General features: G+C 50.3%; 1 protein-coding gene across 1 annotated transcript; it reads left to right on the top strand.

Moving 5' to 3' along the window:
* Positions 1-6,478: 6,478 nt before the first annotated feature.
* HOXD13 (homeobox D13) lies at positions 6,479-9,955 on the top strand. The gene is made up of 2 exons (XM_525967.6): positions 6,479-7,429; positions 8,234-9,955. Exons 1-2 carry the CDS (start codon positions 6,649-6,651, stop codon positions 8,482-8,484), a joined length of 1,032 nt encoding a protein of 343 aa, XP_525967.4. The 5' UTR covers positions 6,479-6,648; the 3' UTR covers positions 8,485-9,955.
* Positions 9,956-12,514: the final 2,559 nt, after the last annotated feature.

The raw sequence follows: 12,514 nt of genomic DNA on the forward strand, positions 1-12,514 counted from the left end.
TGACCCAGGAAGGGTCCCCCTACCCAGTCCTCGCTTGCTCCAGGGACTGAATGGGGCACCTTGGTTCAGGCTCGGGTCATGCTGGGGTGGTGGGGGTGGGAGTGGTGCGAGACCCTGGCGGGAGTGTGGGTGAACCGAGGCACTGCTTGAGTGGAAATCCGTGGATGCCTTTATTGCTGTCGTTTGGCGCCCCCATCTGTTTTCCTCGCGGTTTCGGCTGCTGTGAGTTGGTTTTCAAGTCGGAGAGGCAGTCACTGGGGACTAAGGTGAGGACTGACGACCCCTTCCTCTATCACTCAGCCCGAGGCTCTCCCACATCTTCCCTTCCTCTGGGACCCGACGCCTCTGGTCCCAAAGGCTGCGCCAAACCGGACCTCAGTCTGTCGAAAGGGAAAACACTATTTCTCAGCAGCACCTTCATTCATTAGTGGCTTTGGAAACTATTTTTGCACCTTTTAAATGACACTGATAGTGCATTTCTAGCACGTTTATTACAAAAAACATGTCAGAGACCGTGTCAGCGAAACTACTCACAGTAAAAGACACCTATAATGTTTCCACTAAACTGGGTGTAGCAGGCAATAATGTTTCATGAGGTACAGTGACCATTCCATTCCAATATTTAATGTCCCTTAATTTATTTAGAGATTCCACTCCCACTAGTAGTAATATTGGCTAACTTATACGAAACTCTTACTTTGCCATTCCAAGTGCTTTTTACATGTTATCTCAGCTAAGGTTCACAGTAACTCTGTGAGATTTAAACTATTATCCCTTTTCCAGAGATTATGAGCCAGAGGGGTTCAGGGACTTGTGATTTAAACTTATCTCCGATGATAAAGTCAAAAGTGTTGTTTAAAGCCTTGGGCAGCATTTTTTAGGTTAATTCTCTCATTTTGCATATGCCTTATGTAAATACAGGCCTACCTCAAAAACATTGAACCTATATAGACGGTAGTAAGAAGAGTGCAGTTCTGTTGATTTGTGTGTGTATTTTGTTGTAGTTGTTGTTGGTGGTGGTTTTTGTTTGTTTTGTTTGTTTGTTTGTCTGTTTGTTTTTGAGACAGAGTCTCGCTCTGTTGCCCAGGCTGGAGTGCAATGGCAAGATCTCAGCTCACCGCAACCTCCGCCTCCCGGGTTCAAGCGATTTTCCTGCCTCAGCCTCCTGAGCAGCTGGGATTACAGGCATACGCCACCACGCCCGGCTAATTTTTGTAGTTTTAGTAGAGACAGGATTTCACCAAGTTGGCCGGGCTGGTCTCGAACTCCTACCTCCAAAGTGCTGGGATTATAGGCGTGAGCCACCGCGCCCCTCCCTGTTGATGCTTTTTGATGAAATACCCAAACTTGCACGTCTCCCAGAATGTGAAGGCCAAGGCTGGGAACGGGCCTGTCAAATGTTCCGGGTGGTTTGATGCAGCCTCTGTGACCGTCAAGGCCTCTTACCCACTACCAAGGTACAGAACCCACTAGATAAAACAAGAATCCAACCCAAGCCCGCATGCTTTGGCAGAAATTTTTAAGATGGGGTGGGGAGTACAGGAAGGACTTCCTTCGCATGGACTGAAAAGCCCTTTTTGTTCTAAAGGAGTAATGACTTTGAAGAGGCCTAATTTTTTGGTTCGGCTTCCAGACTAAATATTTGTTTCTTGAGCAGCAGCGGGTCCTCTGAGGTGAAGTGGTAAATACTTTTGGCCTATGACTGCAGGTAATAAAAATCTGTCCGGGCTGCCCGAGGGGAGGGGCGCCGGTAAAGCCGTAGCTGCAGCGAAGCCCCGCGTCTGCCGCTGCCGGAGCCTGGCTCTCCTCTTACGCGGGGGTCTGCGGACAATTGGGGCCGACAACTTGCGGGCCCGCCTTGGGACGCATGCTTGCTCGAGAGCTGGGGCTGCAGGGTGCAGTGGGACAGTAGGACCGCGAAAGCCTGGGCTTCGAGCCTCGGGCTCCCTGTCTTTAGGCGAAGTGCGGTTTCCACGGGTGCAGGTTTCGCTGCATAAGGGAAGACTCGGATTTCGAGCCCTCGGCAGGCCAGCTTCTAGCTCTCGGTCCCTTCCGGGTCTCTCCGGTTGCTTCTGTCTTTCCTCCTCCCTCTCCCGTCGCAATCCCGCTCCCCACGGAGGAAGGTCGTGGTGCGGGAGTTGGGGGATACTTTCTTCCTGGGCTCGGTCTACGCAGACCCATCGCCTGCCTCAAGTTCCTGTGCCCTCAGACGCCACGGGAAAACTTGCAGGGACATCTAGCGCCAGGCGTGGGGAACTGCGCGCCGCCGGGCCGGGAAGTGGAGCCGAACACTGCCCCTCCGCCTCCCTCTCGGCTCCCCCTTCGTGCTTGGGCACTTTCCTCACCTTCATCCCTTTGCCCTGCCGGTAAGGACAATGTGGATTCCCCATAGAGACAATGGACTCTGCGGAATGGAGATAGGTAGGTAGACAGACATTTTCTTTTATCTCAAGCTACCGACAGAGTGAGAATTTACTGGACTTCCCAATAGTTTTGCTAGGGAAGTGTATTCCAAGGACAACCCCTCACCTTGAAATGTCGGATAAAACTTCAGCAAATTAGGGTCCCAGCTTTTATTTTCCAAAAAAAGGCAACAAGTTGCTCTGGGCCTCTGGCTCCTGCCCCACCCTCCTGCGTCCCTTTCACAGTGAGATTAGTGCTTCTCTTCAAAGGAAAGAATCCTCACTGTGTTTAATTTTCTCCAAGGCTGGAGAAGTTCTCTCCATCCCAAAGAAGGGCCCGCTGTCCTGCATGAGGCAAACCTGGTTCCACCAAATAATGTTTCTGATTTGGAGGGGGTTTGGAACTGTTGTTGCTGCAAACGATTTTCATTTGATAAAGCCTAATCGTGTTGTGAAACCCAAACGGAATATGTCTCAAAGGTAGAAAGTACTCAAATGTGGCTTCCACTGTCTAGCTGTTGCTAGGGTCCCCTTTTTTCACACTAGGTTTGGTTTGTTGTTGTTGTTGTTGTTGTTGTTGTTTCTTTTGATATCTCCAGGCTGAGTAAAACTGGGTGTTGCCTGGAGAGGGAAAATTAGCTCCAAAGTTGGCAGAACACAGATTTGGTTAAGAACACTGTCCAGCCACTTCTGCTAGACTTAAGATTTTACTTTGGAATTAAGACTCTATTTCTACACCGAATATTTGGCTTCTTACAAGTTAATTAGGAGGGTGTCCTGCACTTCCTGATCTTGGCCATCAAGACAAGTGCTTTCAAAGGAGTCCCCAGGACCCCACTCTGATAGAATCCTGTGATCCTGGCCTTAATGGCCACTGATTATGTGGTTAATTGAGCTCATTGCTGTCTTGGCAAGCAGAGCAACTTCAATAAATCTAAATCACAGCCTGTATCTGCCCGTTCCCCCAAACCAGGACAAGAGCAAAATTTGAAACATCATCTACTAGGATGAAAGGAGAGAATATGACTTCCAGAACAGCACTGATGCTTTAAAAGGATGCCTCTGGAAGAAAAGGAGGAAGAGGAGCAAGTGGTGGGAGAGTACAGTGGGACTTTGGGCACCAAAGGGTCATCCTGAGTTTTTCACCAAAATCAGGAACAGCGGCAAAACTGGTTTCACTGAAGAAGACACACGTTTGGAGACATGTGTAGTCTCCAAGGATTTTCACTTAACAAAGCCTATTTCTGTTGTTAAAAACTCCTGCATAATGCACCCACACACAAACACAAGGCTTGGTCTGTGCTCCTGGCCACCTAAAGAAACTGATTCCCAGTAAGTTTAAACCTGAATGAAATGTTTCTGCAAATTCAGCCTCAAAATTCCTCCTCTACCTGGCATCCCTGGCTTGTAAACTATGTGTCTCATTAGTTCATAAACAAAGCAGCCCTGACTTTGCCTTGTACTCAACCACAGCCCTAGGAGCCAGTAGCATTTGTCCAGAGGTGCTGGGCTTGGGAGCCCAAGTGGACAAAGTCAGACCCCCTTTCCTCAGGGCAAAGCCCTCCCACAGGGCTGGGACCCCAAAGGCTATGCTGGAAGCAGGTTCAGCAGCAGGATATCAAGGGGCAAAGCTCCTAATTCAAAATCTTCCTGGCTTCTGAACAACCATTAGGATGGACAGAGAAACCTTTTGCCCTGCTCTGAGAGGGTCCCACAGGGCTTTTGGAAGCAGAGCCACCATTGAGAAATCCCTTTCAACCTGAATAGTAATTCAGATTTTTCTCCCACTCCTGCACAACTTAATTTGCTGAATGGAAAATTTAGCCAGAAGTGATGGGCTGCTTGAAATCAACAAAACTTGACACATTCTTCCCATTTTCATTTTACTTTATTGTTAAACACATAATTGATCATTAAAATGTACTTATCAGTGAGAAAATGAAGCAGAAGCCCAAGGCACAAAACCACAGGGATATTTAATTTTAAGAGACTGAAAGTTTGTTGGTTCTAGTTATATCTTAGAAATATTTCAACGAATTTGTTTTTTGGAGTCATAAAAAGTTAAAACTATCTTCATGTTTTCTCTGTCTGAGGAAGAAAAAATGAGACAAAGGGAAAATAAAAGCATTTCATGGTGGCCCATGGTTGGTGGTTTGGTACCAAAATTGTTTCATAAAGACCCAGCCAAACCCTCTTTAAAAGTTAGCAATCCTGTCGCCTCGCCACAGTTGGCCTTTTTAAAATGCTGGTTGAACTTTCATTGCTGACTTTTGCCTTCTTTTCCCAAATAGTGAAAAAAATTTTCTCATCAGCAAACTTCTATTCCCTATGATTTCCTGTAAATTCAGGCCCCTCCCATCTCAAATTTGATCATGAACATGTCTAGAACTTCAAAAAGATGAAACGAATTCTCTTGCTTTTCCTTTCCAACACCCCTCTCATAACTTTCCCCTTTATTTGAGCCTTTTATGGTTACTGCGTTTTGCATGTCAACACTCCTAACACCAGCAGCCCACCCTGAAATGCCAGGCCAGGCCAAGGAGGGCCTCCCTAGCTCTCTTCCTCATCTTACTCAGGGCATCTTTGGTCGGGGAACAGTGGTGCTGGGTGACAAGCTTTCACCAATCACAGGCTTAGGGGAGTGATTTTCTTGGAGATGGGCTGGCTTGGGCAGTGCATGCCACAGAACCAAATGGGTTCTGAAGGATCCCATATCCACCCCCAGAACCCTGGGCTCATTGGATCTAATATTGTTCCTAAGGCAGAGCCCCAAAGTCACAGCAGGACTCTCATTGGTGCCCCATTAGTTGCTGAGATTGAGGGATGGTGGGCTGGAGCTCTGAGGCTGAGGAGCAACAGAAAGGGATGATGAGGGATAGGGCTGTAATCCCTAACACCCTGGCAGCTTGGTTCCAGAGCTGGACCTAGCCCCACCAGCACTGCCCTGAGCCCACCTAACCCCTTGAAGTCAGACCGTTTCTCTGGGCTGCTCCTATCACAAAATCCGAATTTGCTTGGAACAAGCGCCCTCTTAATTTGCCCCTCTCAGTTCTCTGCAGTTGGCAGCTTGGAAAAGGAAGCGAAACAAAGGTCCCTGGGAAAGTAAAGTTTTCAATTAATTTGGTGTGAGGAACGGGCGGGAGTGGGTGGTGACTGCAAAATGCGAGGCCGGTCGGCTGCTGGAGAGACACAGAAGTTTCACGGTGGGAGGCTGAGTGGCTTTCTCCCCCGGCGCCGTTCTCAGGGTCTTTCTGCGGGTCGAAGAAGGACCCGCTGGAGCTGAGAGGCCCAGGTCGGAAGCGACTCCCGGCTGGCCCAAGAGTAGAGGCGAATAGCGTTGAGTAGGCATCCATGGACTTTTCTTTCTGGGACAGATTGTCAGGCTCACTGCGCGGATGCCTGTCTTTCATCTGTTTAAGTCTCTGCCGCCAGCCCCAAGGGCGCTTCGTGGGCATTTTCCGAACGGACAGCGTGTGTGTATAGGAAGGGTCTGCTCCAATGCCTCTTACCTGTGTGAAATGCCTTTGCCGGGTACCAGTGCACAAGGTAGGGCAAATTAGCTCACTCGGATTTAGGGTCTAGAAGTCGACTAACTGAGGGATTCAGCAACAGGATAAAAATGGGCCTGTTTTCACATCATTCTGATCGTCTCTGTCCTTCGTCTTCATTTTGCTGTGCAACTCGGGGAGCCGAGGAGAGGTGGCAAAAACAGCGGTTGCCGAGACAAGGCGCAGGCCTTGGCGCCCGCCTCAGTCGCAGACAGGGCCTGGGATGGGCCGTCGCGCACTCAACTCGTGGGGGTGGCTGCAGCGCGTACGCCTGGGTCGGGGGGGACGGCGGGAATGGGAGGTGGACCCTGCAAGGGGCAGGAGAGGGGTGGGGGCCGGAGTGGGTGGGTCCAGCCAGGCCTGGGCCGGGAGCCAGGCTCCCCCGCGTCCCTACCCCCACGTGGCCGCGCGCAGCCAATGGCACGCCCCCGGCGGGCGCCCTCGGGGCGGGAGGCGGCCCCCAGACCGGCCCAGGCCCCCTCCCAACCTGAACTTCGTTTTTATAAACGTCCCGCGATGAGCTAACCTGTTGGAGGGCGGGCGGGCCGGAGGCGGGAGGCTCACAGAGGGAGAGAGGGCTAGAGGAAGAGGGCGGGAGCGAGCGAACCAGAGAGAAAGGAGAGGAGGGAGGAGGCGCGCCGCGCCATGGTGTCCTGCGCGGGGCCAGGGCCAGGGCCGGGGCCGGGCCAGGCCGGGCCATGAGCCGCGCCGGGAGCTGGGACATGGACGGGCTGCGGGCAGACGGCGGGGGCGCCGGTGGCGCCCCGGCCTCTTCCTCCTCCTCCTCGGTGGCGGCGGCGGCGGCGTCAGGCCAGTGCCGCGGCTTTCTCTCCGCGCCTGTGTTCGCCGGGACGCATTCGGGGCGGGCGGCGGCGGCGGCGGCGGCGGCTGCGGCGGCGGCAGCGGCAGCCTCCGGCTTTGCGTACCCCGGGACCTCTGAGCGCACGGGCTCTTCCTCGTCGTCGTCCTCTTCTGCCGTTGTGGCGGCGCGCCCGGAGGCTCCCCTAGCCAAAGAGTGCCCAGCACCCACGCCTGCAGCGGCCGCTGCAGCGCCCCCGAGCGCTCCAGCGCTGGGCTACGGCTACCACTTCGGCAACGGCTACTACAGCTGCCGTATGTCGCACGGCGTGGGCTTACAGCAGAATGCGCTCAAGTCATCGCCGCACGCCTCGCTGGGAGGCTTTCCCGTGGAGAAGTACATGGACGTGTCAGGCCTGGCGAGCAGCAGCGTGCCGACCAACGAGGTGCCAGCGCGAGCCAAGGAGGTATCCTTCTACCAGGGCTATACGAGCCCTTACCAGCACGTGCCCGGCTATATCGACATGGTGTCCACTTTCGGCTCCGGGGAGCCTCGGCACGAGGCCTACATCTCCATGGAGGGGTACCAGTCCTGGACGCTGGCTAACGGGTGGAACAGCCAGGTGTACTGCACCAAGGACCAGCCACAGGGGTCCCACTTTTGGAAATCGTCCTTTCCAGGTAGGGGCGATGGAGAAAAGGGACCGACACGAGGGAGGGGGAGAGAGAAGGAGAAAAGAAAGGACTAAGAGTATGCGCTCCTACTTGGGAGTGGGAGTTGTGCCTGTGCTCCACACCTGACCAGGGTTAACCCAGTGGAAATTTGTCCAGTTCGTGTGAAATCTGTAAATTCCTCCTCTGATTTCAACTGCCTCCGTCACTGCCCTTTCTTTCCTGTGTGCAGCGCAGACACGTTTTTCTCCTAAAGTTGAGAGTCTCTGCGTGCCCTTTCCTTGGGCCTCTCCCTTTTCTCCTAAAGAGACCTTTTTCCTAAGAAACCTGACAGAGTTGGGTCCCCCCATTTTCAAAGACATCACTGCCCCAAGATGACTACTAAGGCTTGTTAGATCAAGCCCACGAACTCCTAACATAGGAACGCGGGAAATCAAAATTTGAGCAAAAGACCTGAGTTGGTATGTGTCTATGTATGTAAGTTTGTTTTTATACAACCGACATTTGCAGAAACTGTCCTCATGAACGTGCCCAATAACCACACCATAAAATTGCAAGCTTGTTAAGATGCCGGTTTGAGAAACTATGATAATCAATCAAATTAACCATTGTTGTTAAGTGCAAATAATCCTTCTTTAATAACAGGTAAGTGTTATGTCTATGTACATAATAAAGACCAAACAGCATGGCATTTTTAAAAAATTTCCTGCACCCCTGCAAACACACACACACACACACACACACACACACAGTCCTCAGCTAGGTGCTCCAAATATCCCAGCCTAATTTTTCTTGTGCTTTTGTTTGTATCAGGGGATGTGGCTCTAAATCAGCCGGACATGTGCGTCTACCGAAGAGGGAGGAAGAAGAGAGTGCCTTACACCAAACTGCAGCTCAAAGAACTGGAGAACGAGTATGCCATTAACAAGTTCATTAACAAGGACAAGCGGCGGCGTATCTCGGCTGCTACGAACCTATCTGAGAGACAAGTGACCATTTGGTTTCAGAACCGAAGAGTGAAGGACAAGAAAATTGTCTCCAAGCTCAAAGATACTGTCTCCTGATGTGGTCCAGGTTGGCCACAGACAGCTTAGAAGCCATTCGGTTGTCTCCAAAAGGCCTTTGGAAAGACTTGAATATGTATTTAATTCCCCCCACCCCCTGCCAATGGTGGCAAATTTTGTGAATTGTTTTTCTCTCTTCCCCTGATCTGGCTCTAAAACCTTCTGCTGCCCAACCTGACTTTGTAGTTCTGATTTTTACTTGTTTATTATTGGTTTTGTTCTTGCCTAGGGTTTTAAAAATATCTGTTTTTAATGTTTTGTTTCTCCCTCCAGGCCAGTATAAAGGGACTTGAAGTATTTTTTAATAATCCGCCCCCAATGAACTTCAGAAGTGCCATTCTGATTTAAGGGTTTTTTTAAAAAATTACTTTATTTGTTCGTTCCCAGCACTGATTATCTTCATAATCCTTTAGGACAGAATGGTTTTCAGTCGTTCATATCCTGTAATTAGGTAATTGAATCATTAGCTCTCAGCAGTTGCCCTGAGGCAAGTGGAAAGGCAGGCACTGCTCTGGGGTCACCAGGAAAGTCTAAAAACAGGAGGCTGAAGGTACTGTGATGGCTTTAAAAGTGGCCACCTTATTAAATAGGGTTTGTATCAATATTGAAATGAAGACAATCTTTCCAACTTTGGGTGTTTCACTTGCTGTTTTAATTGTTTGTTTTTAACACTTTGTAGGTTTGTGTTTTCATAATCTTTAATTTGAAACTCATGTGTCCTCATGGATCGTGGATGCCTTCATTTCTTGAGCTCTCAATGCAGACATTTAAATGGCTGCAATCAGTAGAGTGACCCGCGGATGGCATAAATGCACCTCCTTTTCTTGGCCTTGGATCTATGGGTCTGGGATTGTGGTCATCTCCTCAATCCTCAAAAAGAGGCTGAATCAATGTGGCCATGGGTGGGAACTTACATACAGAACCCAATGAAGAACTTGACTGTCTAAACAAGGGGGCCTCGCATGGAGCTGTAAAGCATCTAACAAATATGAAAAATGTGAAGTTCCAAGGTCCAAGAAGAAAAATAATGATGTTTCTGAAAGTGATGATAAATAATTACTTTTAAAGTGCTGCATATTTATACAATTGAGAGATTATTTTTGTAAATGCAATGTCTGTGAGCTGGGATACATGGGCAGTGCTTCAGACATTTAAAAATCACTTTTTACTCCTAGGGAGATGCCAATAAACAGAACTCTTTTGTTTCTTCTGAGTCCTTATACATTTGTTTTATTTTTTCAAGTTTGTGTTTCTTCTTGAAACGATTCGTATTTATTACAAAATCTTGGTATCTTGAACACAATTATGTTCTCTATAGATGAAGGAAACTCAACACTAATTCTGGTTTCTGGAACCTTCATGCTCTCCACTTTTGGCCCCCTCCCTCCCTTTTGCCCATGACTTTAACATAAGTAGTGATGTTTTAAAATGAGGATATCATTTACAGTGTTTTAAATGATATTTTATTTTATACCAGGCCAGCTCAAAAGACAATAAAATTTTACTTTCCTTTCAGTATTGTCAATTTATTTATATAGTTCTATTTATTTTTTAATCCATATGTATTTGTATGCCTGTGCATAGAAAAACTTACTCACTTGAAAATTTTCAACCTAGAAAGACCATTATAAACATCTGGACTAGGAAGGTCTTGAAATTAGAAAGACATACCCATATTTGGCAATCGAAAAAGAAACATTTCAAGCTTATCCCATATCGCCTTCTCCGGGCAGTCTGCACAGAGCAGTTGACAACTGAAAACATAAAACCTAAACTTTCAGACGCAATTTTTAGGCACTAGAATTTTCTGTTTGAGGCCTTTTTGCCACTCAGGGAAATGGCCGGTGAGGAACTGGATGACTCCTCATGGTTAGCTCCCCACACAATCAACTCAGTGGTTGCTAACGTTTTCGTGTGTAAGTTACATAGTGATATTTAAAACCTCACTTAGTGTGCAAACTCTCCTGGTGGGAGGGCTCCCTCATGACTTTGAGAGAGAAAACGCAGAGAGCTAAGACTTGGAGCTACTTTCGTTTTCCCTGTCCCAGCTTGATTTCTTTCAAATCTTACTGCCGACCGTGGACAGCTAACTTCGTTTTTGAGGGGGAGGGACAGAGACAGAGAAACAGAGAGATATGATCGCGATTCAATCTCTGCAGAAGAAATAACCCGTGTACAAGGGGCCACACCATCCCCCACCTTACACTTCGGGAAGGGTCGTTACCGTTTTTGTGGTTTTTCTCAAAAGATGTGTTTTCATCAGAAACGGGCACCATTTTTCCTTTCTCCTCATCGCCAACTTCCCCTCCATTTTTTGTGAGTCCCACACTCCGGAGTTTCACTCCATTTCCCGTGTCTATTTCTCGGGTTTCCCATCGTGGGTAGGGGAGATTGCCTCGAGGTTTTCCTTTCATCTCTAGTTTGCATGTCACTTCCCCCCCTCCCCCCGCCTTGGAGAAATGGTAGGTTTGCTGAAGCTTAAAACTGTGCTCAAACGCTCTCTGGAGGAATTTGGATTGAGGGCTAAATCAATAACGAAGAAGGCTTTGTTATTCATATGCATTCCCTTTATATTCCAAATTGCAGAGGGAGGAGAGGAACTGGTAAGTGGCCCAGGCACTGGGAGGGAGGCCCTCGGGGAGCCCGGAAGGCTAAGGTGGCTTGGAGAGAGGCCTTTCCTTCGGTTGGAGACAGGCGGCAGGAGAGCTCCTCAGAAACCCGGCAGGTTTTTAGCGCCGCGGGTGGGGGAACGAGGTCCCCGTGTCGCGTGATTCAAGAGGCGAAGGAAGCACTGGAGCCGGGACCCACGGTCAGACAAAGGGGCGACTGCAGTGCTTCCCCGCCTCTGGCAGCCCCCTGGGTCCCTCTGGCTCCGCTGTCAGGGGCGGCCTTGCCGCCAAGATCTCCGGCTTTCGGAGGCGCTAGGCTGCGTCTGAAAGCGGGCTGTGACCGCGCGGGCTGGCGACCCCAGGGCGGCCGCACCGCCCTTCACTGTTGATCTTGACCGTGCGGCTGCGCCCCGATAGGCATGGAGCGCGCTCGCCATCTCCTGGGCGTTGGGCGGCATTGGCAGAGCTCTCTATTCGCTCCTCAGCCAAATCCTGTTCCATTTTCTCAATCACCAGCCAAGCCACCTCCCGCCACTACTTTCCACCCCGACCCTCCCTCGATCCGGGTCCCCAGCTCGCATAAGACTTTGCCTGCCAGACCTCGAAAGTCATAAACCCGGGGGATGAAGTGGGAAGACTGCCCAAGGAGCAATGGAGGGAACCTAGTTGTTCTTGTTTTTCCTGTTTTTCACTTAGTTCTTTTATGCCTTTAGTCCTGAGGCGCAAACAGCTGTTGTAGGGCTGCCTAAAGGTCCGAAAGAGACACCCCTCGGCTTGGAAATAACGAGGAATCGTCGTGCACTGAAACGTGAGGAGAGACTGCAGGGACCCCTGGAGCTGGAGCTTTCGGGAGTAACGAAGCTGCAGCTCCTCGAAAATAGGATGGGTTCCCCAAAATAAGAGCTCTTAGGGATCTGAGGCTTGTATTCCCTTAAGTATCTAGGAACTGGGATTGCAGTTTGTGCTTGCCCCCACCTCCCAAGACAGGACGAGAGCGAGTGAGTCTCTATGCCTGGGCTCCTAAGGAAACTCTCTGGCAGAGCCAGAGGAGCCCCAGACGTCCCCACCCCCACGTCCTCACTCCCTCTCTCCCCCCAACCAGAGCAGGAGGAAGAGGCCGATTGCGTTCCCCAGAGCCACCCAATTGGTCGCCATAACTCACACAATAAAGTGGCAGCGCGGCGGTCAGTCTTGCCCTCCGGCGGCGCCTGTGTGGTCTCAGTGCGGGAGCCCGCGATCTAACCAATTCCAGCTTGGCTCGGAGACCGAGGGTCCTGCTGCAGGCTGAGACTGGCGCCGGTCACGGGGTCTCCCAGGGTCTTGGGATCAGAGGCAGGAGGGGAGGACCCCTAGTCCTCTGGCCGGACTAGGCAAGAGGGCCAGCTGCGGGGTCTGAGCACACCGCTCCCGGCTAAGAACTG

Source organism: Pan troglodytes, chromosome 13, assembly GCF_028858775.2.
Source record: "Pan troglodytes isolate AG18354 chromosome 13, NHGRI_mPanTro3-v2.0_pri, whole genome shotgun sequence".
Lineage (NCBI taxonomy): Eukaryota > Metazoa > Chordata > Mammalia > Primates > Hominidae > Pan > Pan troglodytes.

What these genes read in the sequence shown, in the direction of transcription:
- HOXD13 (XM_525967.6), top strand. Translation starts at nt 6,649, where the DNA reads ATGAGCCGCGCCGGGAGCTGGGACATGGACGGGCTGCGGGCAGACGGC. An exon ending in TTGGAAATCGTCCTTTCCAG is followed by an intron (nt 7,430 to 8,233) that starts GTAGGGGCGATG and finishes TGTTTGTATCAG; the next exon opens with GGGATGTGGCTCTAAATCAG.